Source organism: Equus przewalskii, chromosome 2, assembly GCF_037783145.1.
Source record: "Equus przewalskii isolate Varuska chromosome 2, EquPr2, whole genome shotgun sequence".
In the NCBI taxonomy this organism is placed as follows: domain Eukaryota; kingdom Metazoa; phylum Chordata; class Mammalia; order Perissodactyla; family Equidae; genus Equus; species Equus przewalskii.
In genome coordinates this window covers 24,363,586-24,378,599 of record NC_091832.1, presented here as the reverse complement: position 1 = coordinate 24,378,599, position 15,014 = coordinate 24,363,586, and the positions used below count along the sequence as shown (strand labels likewise).

Here is a 15,014-nt window from a genome sequence, read left to right as displayed (position 1 = left end):
CCACCCTGCTGGTGTTGGGGGCCAAGAGGAGGTCCCTACACTTTGTTGTATGGGCTCTGAACCCCTTCAAACCCTGACCCTGAAGAATTAAGGGCAACTCCTACCCAGAACCTCCTAGGGAGTGGGCATGTCTCAGGACCCTCCCCCCCCCCCATTATGTAAGGGCACTAGCATTTTTTACAGCTACCAATTCAAGGGCTATATTTGGCCTCAGATATGTTTTGATTCACTTTCAAGATTTTTTTTTGGTGAGGAAGACTGGCCCTGAGCTAACCTCTGTTGCCAGTCTTCCTCTTTTTGCTTGAGGAAGATTGTTGCTGAGCTAAGATCTGTGCCAATCTTTCCTCTATTTTGTATGTGGGTCGCAGCCACAGCATGGCCACTGACGAGTGGTATAGGTCCACACCCAGGATCCAAACCTGTGAACCCTGGCCACCAAAGTGGAGAGTACCAAACTTAACCACTACGCCATCAGGCCGGCCCCTCAAGATGTTTTTAAACATTGAATTAATTCATTTACTTAACAAATATTTATTGAGCATCTACTGTGTGCCAGGCATGGTTCTGGGCTCCTAGGATGTATAGTAGATATAACAAGCAAAATCCCTGCCCTTGTGGGGTTTACATTCTAGTAAGGGAAGACAGACTATAAACATCACAGAGAAGTAAAGGATATGGTACGCTATAGGTGATGAGTGCAAAGGGGAAAACAGAACAGAACAGGGTAAGGAGAATTAGGACGGTCATGTTTGGGGGAGGTTTGCAATTTTAAAGAGAGTGGTCTGGGAAGGCCTCATTGAGAAGGTGACTTCTGAGCAAAGATTTGAAGAAGGTGAGGGAGTGAGCATGTGGTAAGGGGGAGACAGTCAGGCAGAGGGAACATCCTGAGGCAGAAGCTTGCCTGGCAACCTCAGAGAGGTAATGGCAGCCTGAGGGAGGGGGAGAGATCCTATGGGGCCTGGGGCCTCAGAGCCTTTGAAGGAGTCATTTTGAGGAGCGTTTGTAGGAGTTTATGCAGAGCCATGACATAAACTGACTTACATTTTATTTTATTTTTTGCTGAGGAAGATTTGCCCTGAGCTAACATCTGTTGCCAATCTTCCTCTATCTTGTATCTGGGTTGCTGCCACAGCATGGCTGCCGACGAGTGGTATAGGTCTGTGCCTGAGACCCAAACCTGGGCCACCAAAGCGAAGCACACTGAACTTAACCACCAGGCCACAGGGTTGGCCCCTTGACTTATATTTTAAAAGGATGGCTCTTACTGCTGTCTTGAAAATAGACTGAGTTAGCAGTCAATTTGTAAAACTAGGGAGATTTTGCATAAAACTTCAAATTTCTGCCTTCTCTTGAAAAAACAGGAAGATGTGGCTCCGTCAGTCTTACCTGTCCTCATGGAGCTGAGTAGTGGCCACCCCCTTCAGATGGGGCATGAGCTCTCCCTTTGCCAAAGTCCCCTCCACTCCCTATTGCTCCCAATGAGACTGTTAGTGGCTATTTATCATTATGCTTGTGCTGTTTTTCTTATAATAAAGATGAAAATGAAATGGGTTTTTTTGCATCCACATTTCCATTAAAAAGTGAGAAAATTAAAGATACCTGAAGATGGCAGTGTGCTTGAAGAAAGATGGGGGAAATGCATTTTTCTTTATGAAAGTGAAAAAGAATCCAATTTTTAAAATATGCAAAGCACCTGACTCAAACTAATGTAAATAATATAAATATAATCTGAATTCGCTCAATTACATTACCTGCCTGACCTCCGCAGGCATGAGTTTGTGATTCCTGTTCTGCATTTTACAAAATGCTGCCACACCCATGACTTCATCTGATCCCCACCCTCCTCCTCATATGGACACTGTAGCCATAGAGCCGGTGAACTTTGTATTCTTATCCTCTCCATTTTACAAAGAGGGAAAAGGAGGCCCAGAAAGCCTCCTAGCTAGGAAGCAGCAACACAGAACTGAGAATAGGGTTTGTTCCCCAGCCCTTTGCCGTTTCTATAATAGAACTAACCAGTCTTAGATCTTCTGTTACCTTTATCATTAATGGCCCAAATGCAGTTCCCAAGTGAGGAACACAAGTGCCCAAGCACTCTTTAAACTAAAGAGGAATAAAAATGTATCTTATTGACTATAGGACCCCGGGTAACTTATTTGGCACATAGTAAGCACTCGCTAAACACTACCGTTGTTGTAGTTGTTATTTTCATAGCCCATCATGGTGCTTTCCAGTCTTGCAGCTTTCAATAATGACAAGTTGATGACTGATTGATCAGCGCAATAGTTCTCCAGGGGAGAGTGGGGGGGCAATTCTACGCTCCCTCCAATGCCTCCCTCCTTGCTCTGGAGACATTTTTGCAATGTCTGGAGGCAATTTTGGTTGTCACAACTGGGGGAGGGGAGGGAGCAGCTGGCATCTGAGTAGAGGTCAAGGATGCTGCTAAGCTTCCTACACAGCACAGGATAGCCCTCTACAACAAAGAATTATCCAGCCCCAAATGTCAATAGCTTCAGGGTCGAGAAACCCTGCTCCAGTATCAGAGAGACGACAGTTTCCTCCTTTTTAAAGGCACTCCTTCTGGGTGACAGTATCAGGGAGCTAGGCTTGGGAGGAAGAAAGGTGGGGTTCCGCCATTTTGTTACAGCTTCTGGTGCACAGTAGGCATTCAAAAAATCTGTACAATTGAAAACTGAATTTAATAACTAACAGTGTGACTCTGAGCAAGTCACAAAGGTCTGAACTTCAATATCCTTCTCTGTAAAATGGTGATAAAAAGCCCTCCTCCAAAGCTCTTGCGAGCCCTAATTGAGATAACCGAAATAACGTCAGGAAAACTACTGCACAGTACTTGACCTCCAGCAGTTTTCTTTCCTTTGTCAGTTTATTTCTCCCTCCTCCAAACTCAAGTTCTAATCCAGGTTCAGCCCTTTCGCGAGGTGAGTGACCTTGTGCAAGTCACTTTTCCCCCGCAGGCCTCAGTTGATTCCCTGGAAAATTACAAAATTGTCCTCTGATCTCCAACCCCGACACGGGACCGCGAACTTTACAGACCCGCTTTCCTCCCCCGGGACTAATGGTACGGTCCCCGGGCAGCTCCCCCACCCCCTTGTCGCCGACCTTGGTACAGGCCCAGGGGGCCCTCGGCGGCCTCTCTGGGCTGCCCTTGCCCCCTGCCGAGTTCCGGGCCGTCCCTGCGCTAGCTGATTGGCTGGAGCGGTGCCCGGGCTGCGCGGCTATAGGTGAGCCCGGGAGGGCGGGCGGAGCGCGCGGGAGGCCCGCCCCCCCCCCCCCCCCCGGTTGGACGCTGCGGAGCCGCCGGCGGGAGGACGGACGGACCGACCGACGGGAGGGACGGGAGGCGAGCAAGATGGCGCAGACTCAGGGCACCAGGAGGAAAGTCTGTTACTACTACGACGGTGAGCCCCGGCCTCGCGGCGGGGGCGGGGCCTGGCCCGGCCGGATCCGGGAGAGGGAGGCTGAGGCGGTCGGAGGGGGGAGGCTGGGCGAGGCGGGGGCGTTGAGGGGAGGACGAGAGAGGAGGCTGAGGAGAAAGGAGGTCGAGGCTGCTGGAGGAGGCTCAGAGGAAGGAGGTCGGGGTTGAGAGAGGAGGCTGAGAGGAAAGGAGATGGAGGCTGGGCGAGGAGGCTGAGAGGAAGGAGGTCGGGGCTGAGGGAGGAGACTGAGAGGAAGGAGGTCGAGGCTGAGGGAGGAGGCTCAGAGGAAGGAGGTCGAGGCTGAGGGAGGAGGCTCAGAGGAAGGAGGTCGGGGCTGAGGGAGGAGGCTGAGGCAGAGGGGGCGTCGTCTGGGCAAGCCGGAGCTCATCTTGGTGGGGGGAACCCTGAAGAAGCTTGTCGTGGAGACTTCGCGTGGGACTCCTGGAGGGGAGGCAGGGTTTGATGGAGGAGGTTGCCCGGGTCCGTGTTTCCTGCCGAGAAGACAAAGGCCCTTGGCTGTGCCTGTCCGTCCTCGTGTGTGTCGGTGGGCTCCTGCAGGAGTCCCCAGCTCGTGCTCGCCAGCCTCCCCTCCCCCGCTCTCCCCGCTCTCCCGGGGCCTGCAGTTGCTGCTGGGAAATGGGGCCCCTGGGGTTGGAGGGAGAAGGATGCGACCTGTTCGAACAGACTTTTTCATCTAACAAAAACCTGTGGAGCAGCCTGCCCTGCACTAGGTGGGCTGGGGCGCTGGGGATGCTCAGGTCGCTTCCCCCTTCGTCTGGGTCTGGACAGGAAGACAGACTGACCGCGAAGGCCTCCAGTGTGGTGGTGGGACAGAGGGCGGCCGGAGGAGGCGCTCAGCCCAGCCCGAGGAGTCAGGGAAGGAAGGGCCAACTCAGTTAGGACCTGAGAACGGAGTTATTAACCTGGCACAGGGCAGTCGACGGTCACAGCAGGTTTAGGGGTAAGAGAGAGGACAGCACCTTGGAAAGACAGCAGTTACGCGTGCAGAATGGCGGAGGCCTAGGTGGGAGGGCAGAGTGTAGAAGGCCGGGAGTGATGAGGCTGGAGAAGCAAATGGACCAGACCCTGAAGGGCTGGGCGTCCCATCCAGAGGAAGTTGGACTTTATTCTGAGGGTGTTTGTGAATCATGGAAGTTACATGCAGGTTGGTGACATCATCAGATTTAGACCTTAGGATACAAATGAAATTAAACTCCTGAATGTAGAAGTAAGGAAGAAGGCAAGAATCCCAAGTTTCTGGTTGGGGCAGTTTGATACTGAATGTTTGAAGACCATGTCTGTTGACAACATTTTTCTTTTTTTAAAAGAAATATTGGTTGAGATGTCTGGGGGATAGCCAAGGAGAGGTGCTCAGGAGGCAGTTGGCCATTCAGGTCTGCAGTTTAGAAGATAGAGATGAGAAGATGGAAATTTTTGGTAGATGGTAATTTTAGTTATAGAAGAGGATGTGATCACCCAAGAAGTTGTGTAGAGTGAAACAATGGGATCCAGGGTGGAATCCTAAGGAAGTGGACTGAGCAGAAGTGTAGTGCCCTTCGTGCTCTACTCCCCGGTCATAGCGCTTGTTGCTGTGTGTTGAAATTGCCTGTTTCGTTCTTCATACTTCTTACAGACAGTAAACTCCTTAGGGAAAGGGGCCACATCTTCTCTACCTCTCTGTGCTCAGCCCTCAAAACAGTGCCTAGCTCATACTAGGCTCTCAATGAATACTTGTTGATTAAATGAACAAAGATACAGAGGGAATGGCCAGAGATGTAAGTGAATCCGAAAGTGTTGGGTTACAGTAGCCAAAAGAGGGAGGGAGTGGCCAAATGTTGGCAAGAACTGTTTCCTGTGTGGCGTCTGGAACTGAAGCTGGATTGCAGTAGATTGAAGAACGAATGGATGGGTGAAGAGACATCCGGATGGACCCTTTTGAGAGGAAGCTTCCCCAGGGCAGAGAGAGAGCGTTGTTGATCAAGAGGAGATGCAGTGGCTGAGAGCTGATCCTATTCAAATTCTTGTGGAAATAGCCAGAGAGAGGGAGAGGTTGAAGATAGAGGAGAGAGGAGCTAGTGATTATGGAGATTCCTGAGGAGACCAGGTGAGATGGAAACTAGAGCACAGGTGGGGACACTAGCCTTCAAGAGGAAGTTCCTTCATGACTGGGAGGGTAAGTGTCAAGAAAAGTTCAATGTAGATAAGTTTGAGGGGGAGAAGATAGGGAGGAAGTTGAGGGAGTGTTCAAGGTGAGGTGAGAGAATAGTCCTTTTCCTGAGAGTGGGGAGGGTGGTTGGTAGAGGAGGAATCTTGAAGAGAGATAGCTGTTAAATAGCTGCTGTGAAAGAGGGAGCTAGGAAAATAAATTTGAAAGGATTGCTGGGCAAGGGTGAGGGCTCGTTTGCGGCTGGAGCCTATGACTTTGTAGCCATGCTAGTTTGCGCAGTTGTGATCTCCACCACTCTAAGTTTAACAGGAGAAAAAGTGGAAAGACCCCAGTCTTTAGAGAAGGAGAATTCTTACTTTTTGAGGAACTGCTTCTGAGTTTTGCAGAGTGAGGTCACTGACTTGGGACTCAGATTTGGCTCTGCCACTCAGAAGCTTTGCAGTATTGGGCAAGTCACCTTACCCTCCAGGCCTCAGGTCGCTCTCCTATAAAACTGAAAAATTATGAGAACAGTGGGAGTGCTCTTTAAAAGTTTAAGAGTAGTATCTAAATAAGAAGGATTTTTTGAAGTCTCTCAGCAACCTGATTAAAAACTCTTTTAAGAAAAGGATGGTGTCTCTGGGCCCTCAGGTACTCCCTTAGCCTTTTAGATAAGGTTCCCCAAGTCTAAGCCTTGGCTGAATCCAGGCTTGATAAGGCAAGGGAGTTGCTAGGGATCAAGGCCCACGCCAGAGACGTGGGTATGCAGAAATCCATTATATAATGTAGTAACGGCCATGTGATAACTAACTGCCCTCCAGTTGGGTCTGAATCTGGATGTCTCAGCCAATGCCTTGAGAACCTATTCTGCCCATCCCCATGGCTGATTACCTTGTCTGAGGAATCCTGGCAACAAACTCTTCTGCCTGCCTTCCCTGTGACTGCATCTTGAAAGTCTGTGTCTATATGGGACAGGGTCTCTATTGAATGTTACTACATGCTGTACTCTGGCTTGTGGCCCTGGCTGAGGGCATAGTCCCTGCCCTCAGAGGCCTCACTAAGATAGAGGATGAAAGGATATTAGGTAAAAACTAAGGAAATCTAAATAAAGTATGAACATTTAGTTAATGATAACTTTATTAGTTAATGATAATATTGGTTCATTAGTTGTAACAGATACTTCTTATTTTACTAATGTAAAATGTTGATAATAGGGGAAACTCGGGGTGGGGTATCTGAGAACCCTCTGTCCTATCTTTGCAGTTTTTCTCTAAATCTAAAACTTTAAAAAAATAAAGTCTATTTAGGGCCAGCCCTGATGCCCTAGTGGTTAAAGATCGGCGCACTCCACTCCAGTGGGCCAGATTCGGTTCTCGTGCGTGAAACGATAACCACTCTGTCTGTCAAGAGCCGTCTCTGGCGGCAGCTCGCATAGAAGAACTAGAAGGACTTAGAACTAGAATATACGACCTTGTACTGGGGTTTTGGGGAGGGGAAAAAAAAAGAGAGGAAGATGGGCAACAGATGTTAGGTTAGGGTAAATCTTTCCCAGCAAAAAAAAAAAAAAGTCTGTTTAAAAAGAGAGAGAGAAGAGGATGAGATCCTAAACATCCAACTGTTTAGAAGTTTCCCATTATCCCAGGCCATGTCTATGACAAAGAGAATTGGAGTGTGGCTTGGATGCTGTTGGTGGCATTCCCCACAGTGCATTGCTCCCTGGAATGAAGCCTATTTCTGGCGCCACCAAACCACAATGCGTAAGAGATTGGGACCTTTTTTCACTAGTGCTGAAAGATCTGCTTCATCCTGATGGAATTCTAAGGAGAAATCTTTGAGTGTGCAGTTCATTCAATTTTGGAATATTATTACAGGAACTTTCTACCGAGTAGACTTAGAGAGCCCTTTAGATTAAGTGCAACTGAAGTAGGTTCCTGGGAAACCCAATGTAGCTTTTAGCATACTTGGTTTGGAGTCAGAATACTTGACTCCCTGGTCACTTGTTAGCTGTGTGATCTTGAGAAGGCGTTTAACTTCTCTGAGTCTCAGTTCAATTCCTTGAATCTTTATTGAGCCTCTGTGATGTACAAGGCATATTGGTCCTTGGCTTCAGGGAGCACTGCTTTTGTGGATATATAGATGAGTAAATAATTTGGGTACAGAACAAAATGAATTAAGTTCTATGTCCAAATTGCATGCAGAGGAAAACACCATTTATTCCGATCAGGAATATGTTGAGAACTTGAGCTGGGCTTTGTAGTATGAGGATCACCAGAGAAGAGACTTTCCAGGTCAAGGGAGTAGTCTGATCAAAGGATACTTTGGTGAGAAGGTGAATGCCATGTTCAGGATGCTGATGATAATCTAGTGTGTTCAGAGCAGATGTTGGCAGACTTTCTGTTAAGGGCCAGACAGGGAATATTTTAGGCTTTGTGTGCCATGTGGGTGGGTCTGTGTGGCAACTATTTAACTACTCCACTCTGCCATTATAATGTGAAAGCAGCCATAGACAATATATAAACTAATGGGCATGGCTGTGTTCCAGTAAAATGTTATTTATGAAAAACAGGCAGCCAATTGTATTTGGCCCAAGGGGCATAGTGTGCCTATGCCAGTCTAGAGCACAGAGAGAGAGAGAGAGAGAGTGTGTTTTAAGGGGAGGGTGGTGGTAGTTGGTAGCAGGAGATGAAGCTGGAAAGATTAAGAAAGTTCTTGAGTGCCAGGCTACTGAGTTGTTCTTTATTCTTAATCTTGTAGGGGATGGGGAGCCATTCAGGATTTTTGAGCAGGGGACTGATGTTATCAAAGCTGTGTATTAGGAAAATAGCTGGTGACAGTGTGACAGATAGTTTGAATTAAAGGAAGAGGGACCAATTAGAAGGCAGTTGGTATAACTGAAACAAGAGATGATGAGTTTAGTTTTCTTATCTATAAAATGGGAATAATACTCCCTGTCCTAATTATTTTGCAGGGTTATTGTGAGGATCCAGTAAAAAAATAAATGCGAATGTACTCTGACGCCATAAAGTGTCACAGTGTACAAGAGGTGAACTGTGACATGAGAATTCTGAGGAGTGATGGTTATTTTTCTGTTATGGGAGTGACTTCCTTGGAGATATAGGAAGCCTTACTGGGTACTGTTCCCCAATAGCTTTGGAGTGAACCTCTCATACTATCTAGTCCCTGTGGATTCCAGGGGAAGAAACTGGGCTAGACTGACATCCTTAAGTGTTGACCTTCCCAGGGTCTCCTGCTTTTTTTTTTTCTTTTGGAGTTACCCTTCCTCAAGGTGGGTGAGAATCTTAGAGACTAGAATGAACCAGAAAGAGACTTTACCAAGGCGTTTGTTGTAAAATTCCTGGGTTCTGCTTCTGCTGGGAGTATGTGTCTAACTGTGTCACTGAAACTGTCACTCTTTCTTCTTCAGGGGATGTTGGAAATTACTATTATGGACAAGGCCACCCAATGAAGCCTCACCGAATCCGTATGACCCACAATTTGCTACTTAACTATGGTCTCTACCGAAAAATGGAAATCTATGTAAGTCACGGGGACCTCCACCCCTCCCTAACCTCATTGGCTCTGGTTTCCCATATGTCATTCATTATCTCATTTTCTTAACTACTCATTCATCAAACATGTATTGAGTGGCTGTTATGTGGCAGACAGTGTAAATGATAGAGATTCTGTTTTTAAGGAGTTCACTCTAGTGCTGGAGGCTGACATGTACACAAATAAATACAATATGTACTACGAAGTGTAAGTGCAACAATTGAAAACTACATAAGATGGAGAGATAATGAGGAGCCTTGGAATGTTTCCTAGAGTGATATCTGAGCAGAGTTTTAAAGATTAAATAGAATTTAGCCTGGCGTTCAGGAGGGGACTGGCATTCTAGGCCAAGGGGAGAACATACACAAAAAGGCAGAGAGGTATGGACAATATGGTGTGTTTGGGGAAAATATAAGTAGTTCAATGTCCAGGTATTGCTGTAGTGTAAAGTTCGCAAGTGTGAGTGAGGGGAGCTAGAGCTGGAGAGGTCAGCAAAGGTTGGATCTATTGTACTAAGGCAACTCTGATGGGCCAGGGTCAAAGAGTCCAATGCCTAAAAAAAAGAGTGATCAGGACTGTGCTGAACTGGACACCAAGTCTCTAGTTACTAGAGAGTATAGATTGCCTAACCTCTTGACTCAGCTCCAGCTAAGTTTTGCCCCATCTTCCAGTTTTTAAGGAGAAGCTAGAAATCCAGATTATTGTTAAAAATATCCCAGGTTTAAAGTGTTGGTCTAAATTTTTTTTAAACATATACAAACAAAAACATGTCAGTACATCTGTGGACCAAATTTGGTCCAAAGGTTCCCTGTTCGAACCTCTTCTGGAGATGGTGAAAAAGCAAGTGAAGGATTTTAAATGAAAGAGATAGGAACCGGCGTGCATTTTAGAAGCAGGGAAGCCGGTACGGAGGCTCCTGAAAAGGTCCAAATGAGAAAATAAAGAGGGGCTGGGGCTTAGGGCTGGAGCATAAGAGTCTCTTGTTAAAGTCGGTGCCGACAGCTTAAGTAACGTTGGCAACAACGGTATCCTTCCTGAACATTCCGGAGATTGAAGGAGATGAGTCTTCTGTCCCACATGGCCGTGTCATGTCTCTAGAGCCACCAGAGGCAGCTGGGGAAGCAGGAGGGAAGGTAGATGGAGGAGCAGACAGACCTTGGGACCAGAGATCTTTTTCATGTGTGAAGGGCAGCTTGGAAGGAAAAATAAAAGGTAGCAGCGGTTTCCCGGGACTCTAGGGAGCAGCCTAGCATTTAGAGAAAGAGGAGGCGTGAATGTGGAGTAGCAAGCACCAAGACCTTCCGGAGCTGCCAGTTGCACGTCTACGCTGTGCTAATCTGGCCCCAACTTGGCTCCTTTCCTGCCACTCCCTGCCTCAACCTCCAGGTTGGCCAGATCAGATTCTGCCTCTTTTCACCCCATCCTGACTGGGAGGATTATTTACTCTGCCCAGTTATGTCTTACTCATCTTCAAGAGTCACCTCAAATCCTACTTCTTTCTTTTCATTCAACAGATTTTTGTTGATTACTTGTAATACCCCAGGGACTATATTAACTTCCATGAAAGATATTGAGATATTGAAAAATGGATTCTATCTTGAAGTGAGAGGAAAAATAAACTAACATTTATTGAAGATTGCTAGGTGCCAGGCCAGGGCTACCTGTTACTTCATGTAGTCTTTATAACAACCCTAACTTATAGATGAGAAAACAAGCTCGGAGAGGATAATTAACATGCCCAAAGTCACGTAGCTATTAACAGATGAGCTAAGACTCCACCTCAGATCTCTCTGATTCCATAGTCTCTATCTGTCTATCTGTCTTTTTTTCCTTCTTGAACAATATCCTAACAAGAAGTCTAGAGGTAGATGGTCTCAGGATTTTTTTGGCTATGTCGTCAGGGACCCAGGCTTATTCTATCCTTCTGCTCAGCCATCCTTAGCTTATGTGATTTCATCCTTGTTTTTTGCCTTGAAGTCACATGATGACTATCTCAGCTTCTAGTATCATGTCTTCATACAACAGAATCCGAAGAGGAAGGGAATAGGAGCAAAATGGATCACTCTCCATTATCCCCATCTGTTTTTATTAAACGGGAAAACCCTTCACAGAAGCTTCCCAAGAGATTTCCCATTAAATCTCATTGGGTCATTTGCCATCCCAAGACCATTCACCCACAATTGTCTTAGACTAATCATATTTGATCCCTGGGGCTGGATATATTAACACCCAACCAAATTGAGATCTATTGCCAAGACAGAAGGGAGAGAATGGCTCTTTGGGAAGCTACCAATAGTGGCTGTCATAGGAAATTAATAACACCTTGTTGGAAATGACTTCATATGTGTGTATTCTTTTTGTAAACTTCTAAAGCAAAACCCCAGTGTAATCTCCTGAAATCTCTAGACCTTGTACTCTTTAATGTGATCTTTTTCCTTCTCTGGCCCTACCTCTCCATTGACTGTGAATCTTTGCTCCTATTCCCCCAACAGTGTTTCTCTGCATTCATCCCTTCTATCCTCTCCTTTCTCTGGGCTGTGATCTAGCACTCCTTGCCCAAAGCACAGATAGCCATCTTAGTGTCTGTCCTGAAATTGATGACTTTTGAGAGTCAGTGCTGAAAGAAGCTCCCTAGACTTCTCATAGAAGTTGCTGTATTACATCTGGCTCTATACCTGAAGGAGACATGCTGAGGTCTTTTTCACAGAATTTCTCCCTCTTTGTTCTCTCCCCCATCCTGTCTCCACACATCTAATTAGTCTCTCACAATCTACATCGTCACTTTTCATCCAGGCACCTTCCTATTTACATAATCAAGAATCTTGCTCTCTTCCTTGCCTTGGATGCTAATTTTGTATATTCCTAGGCTTCTTATTCATCACCTTCTGTTCTTTTGTTCTTTTTTTAAAAACTGTTTTTATAAAATATTGAGTAGATAGGAAAGAATTTTTATAAAATATATGTAAGGTATAAAGAATCACATTACAATTAATATCATCTAGCTTAAGAAAAGGGACATTTCCATGACTGCCAAAAGCCCGTGTATGCCCCTCCCTGATCCTAACTTTCTCCTTCCCCAGAGTTAACCTATGCCTTGAATTTAGGGTTTATTATTTCCTTGCATTTCGTTATAATTTTACCAGTATGTATTCTTAAACAATATGTATTTTAGTTTTACATTTTTTAATGTTATATAAATGGAGCCATACAGTATTTATCATGTGACTTGCCTTTTTTGCTCAACATGTTCCCAAGAGTCGTACATGTTGATGCATGTAGCTATATATATTTTCACTGTATTTCATTGAAGAAATATACTACAATTTGTCTATTTGATTATTGGTGGGCATTTTGTTTGTTTCTAGTTTGGGGCTATTACAAACACTGCTACTGTGAACATTCTTGAACGTGTTTCTTAGTGCACATATGCTAGAGTTTCAGTAGGAGTATACTAACAGTAGAATTGCTGGGTCAGGATGCATGCACAGTCACTCAGTGCTGAAATGGTTTCCACTTGTCAGCAATGTAGAAGAATTGTAGTTGCTCTAAGTCCTTGCCAACACTTCATTTTGTCATATTTAATTTTTTTTTGCCAGTTCAGGTAGGCGTGAAATGGTATCTTACTATTTTAATTTGTATTTCCCTGGTTACTAGTGAGGTTGAGAATCTTTTTATATGTTTATTGGCCATTCACTTTTCCCTGTTGAAGTTCCTGTTTAAGCGTTTTGCCCATTTTCCTATTTGATTGTCTGGTTTTTGTTTTTGTTTTAATTGGACCTCAGATACACAGAATTGGGTTAGTCATTATCACTGGCTCATAACCATGAAAAGAAGGTCTTTAGGGACCAGCCCCATGGCCAAGTGGTTAAGTTCACATGCTCTGCTTTGGCGGCCCAGGGTTTCGCCCTTTTGGATCCTGGGTGCAGACCTAGCACTGCTCATCAAACCATGCCAAGGTGGCGTCCGACATAGCAGAACCAGAAGGACCTACAACCAGAATATACAACTATGTACTGGGGGGCTTTGGGGAGAAGAAGAAGAAGAAGAAGAAATAATAATAATAAAAAAAATAAGGTCTCGGGGCTGGCCCCGTGGCTGAGTGGTTAAGGTCTCGTGCTCCGCTGCAGGCGGCCCAGTGTTTCGTTGGTTCGAATCCTGGGCGTGGACATGGCACTGCTCATCAAGCCACGCTGAGGCAGCGTCCCACATACCACAACTAGAAGGACCCACAACGAAGAATACACAACTATGTACCAGGGGGGCTTTGGGGAGAAAAAGGAAAAAAATAAAATCTTTAAAAAAAAAAAAAAAAAAAAATAAGGTCTTTGCTTGGCCTTCTTTTTTAAAAATTTATTCTTTGTTTATTCATTTATTTATTTTTCAATTTTTTTAAAGATTTTATTTTTTTCCTTTTTCTCCCCAAAGCCCCCCCGGTACATAGTTGTATATTCTTTGTTGTGGGTCCTTCTAGTTGTGGCATGTGGGACGCTGCCTCAGCGTAGTTTGATGAGCAGTGCCATGTCTGCGCCCAGGATTCGAACTAACGAAACACTGGGCCGCCTGCAGTGGAGCGCGCGAACTTAACCACTCGGCCACGGGGCCAGCCCCTATTCATTTATTTACTTAAATATTTTAATAATGCTGTGATCATCCATATTCCTATAACCCAAACACTCTTCTAAATTTTATGTTTATCATTCTCTTGCTTTTTAAAAAATATGTTTATTGTGTGTATTTGTACCTAAACAATATATAGTATTCACTTACTTGTTTTTGGATTTTTTAAGAAAAATAATGCTGGGTGTAGTCTTCTGGGACTTGCTATTATCACACAATGTTATATTAGTAAAATCCATCCATTTTATTGCATATAGCTATGGTTCTTTCATTTTTCTCTGCTGAATAGTATTTTTTTTTTTTTTTGAGGAAGACTAGCCCTTAGCTAACATCTGCCGATTCTCCCCTTTTTGCTGAGGAAGACTGGCCCTGAGCTAACGTCCATGCCCATCTTCCTCTATTTTATATGTGGGGCGCCTGCCACAGCATGGCTTGCCAAGCAGTGCCATGTCTGCACCCAGGATTTGAACCAGCAAACCCCAGGCCACCAAAGTAGAACGTGCGCACTTAACTACTGCGCCACCAGGCCGGCCCCTGAATAGTATTTTATCATGTCATTATACTGCAATTTATCCATTCTCTCATGATCTTAATTTGTATCTAGTTTTTTAATGTTAGGAACAGTGCTACTGTGAATATTCTTGTATATGTCTCTTAGTGCATATACACAAAAATTTCTTTGGGCTTTTTGTGTAGGAGTGGAATTGCTGGACTGTAGGGTGTGTAAATATTAAATGCCAAGTTGCTTTTCAGTGTGGTTAAATGAATTTATACTCACATTGGCAACGTATAAGAGATACATTGGTTCACATCCTCTTCTACACTTGGAATTAGACTTTAAATTTTGCCAATCATAAGAGTGTAAAACGTATGGAATTGTGGTCTTGATTTACATTTCATTAATGACCAATGAAACTGAGCATCTCTTCATATGTTTATTAGCCATTTGTATGTCCTCTACTGTGAAATGTCTTTTCATTTCTTTTACCCATTTTCCTCTTGGGTTGTTTGGCTTTTTTTTCTTACCAATTTATAGTAGCTCTTTATATATTCTAATATATGTAGTCCAGTGTCAGTATATTGCTATAAACATCTATTCTGGTTTTGTCCTTTCACTCTAATGTGTTTTGTTTTTCTTTTTGTTTTGTTTTTTTTTGTTTTTTTTGAGGAAGATTAGCCCTGAGCTAACATCCATGCCCATCTTCCTCTATTTTATATGTGCGATGCCCGCCACAGCATGGCTTGATAAGCGGTGCGTAGGTCTG

General features: G+C 44.8%; 1 protein-coding gene across 1 annotated transcript in view; it reads left to right on the top strand.

Moving 5' to 3' along the window:
* The first annotated feature begins 3,263 nt into the window (after positions 1 to 3,263).
* HDAC1 (histone deacetylase 1) overlaps positions 3,264 to 15,014 on the top strand; it is a 31,098-nt gene continuing 19,347 nt past the window's right edge. Inside the window, exons 1-2 of the mRNA XM_070610402.1 lie at positions 3,264 to 3,419; positions 9,008 to 9,120. Coding sequence (XP_070466503.1) covers positions 3,371 to 3,419; positions 9,008 to 9,120 — 162 coding nt within the window. The 5' untranslated portion in view covers positions 3,264 to 3,370. The remainder of the gene's footprint in view (positions 3,420 to 9,007; positions 9,121 to 15,014) is intronic.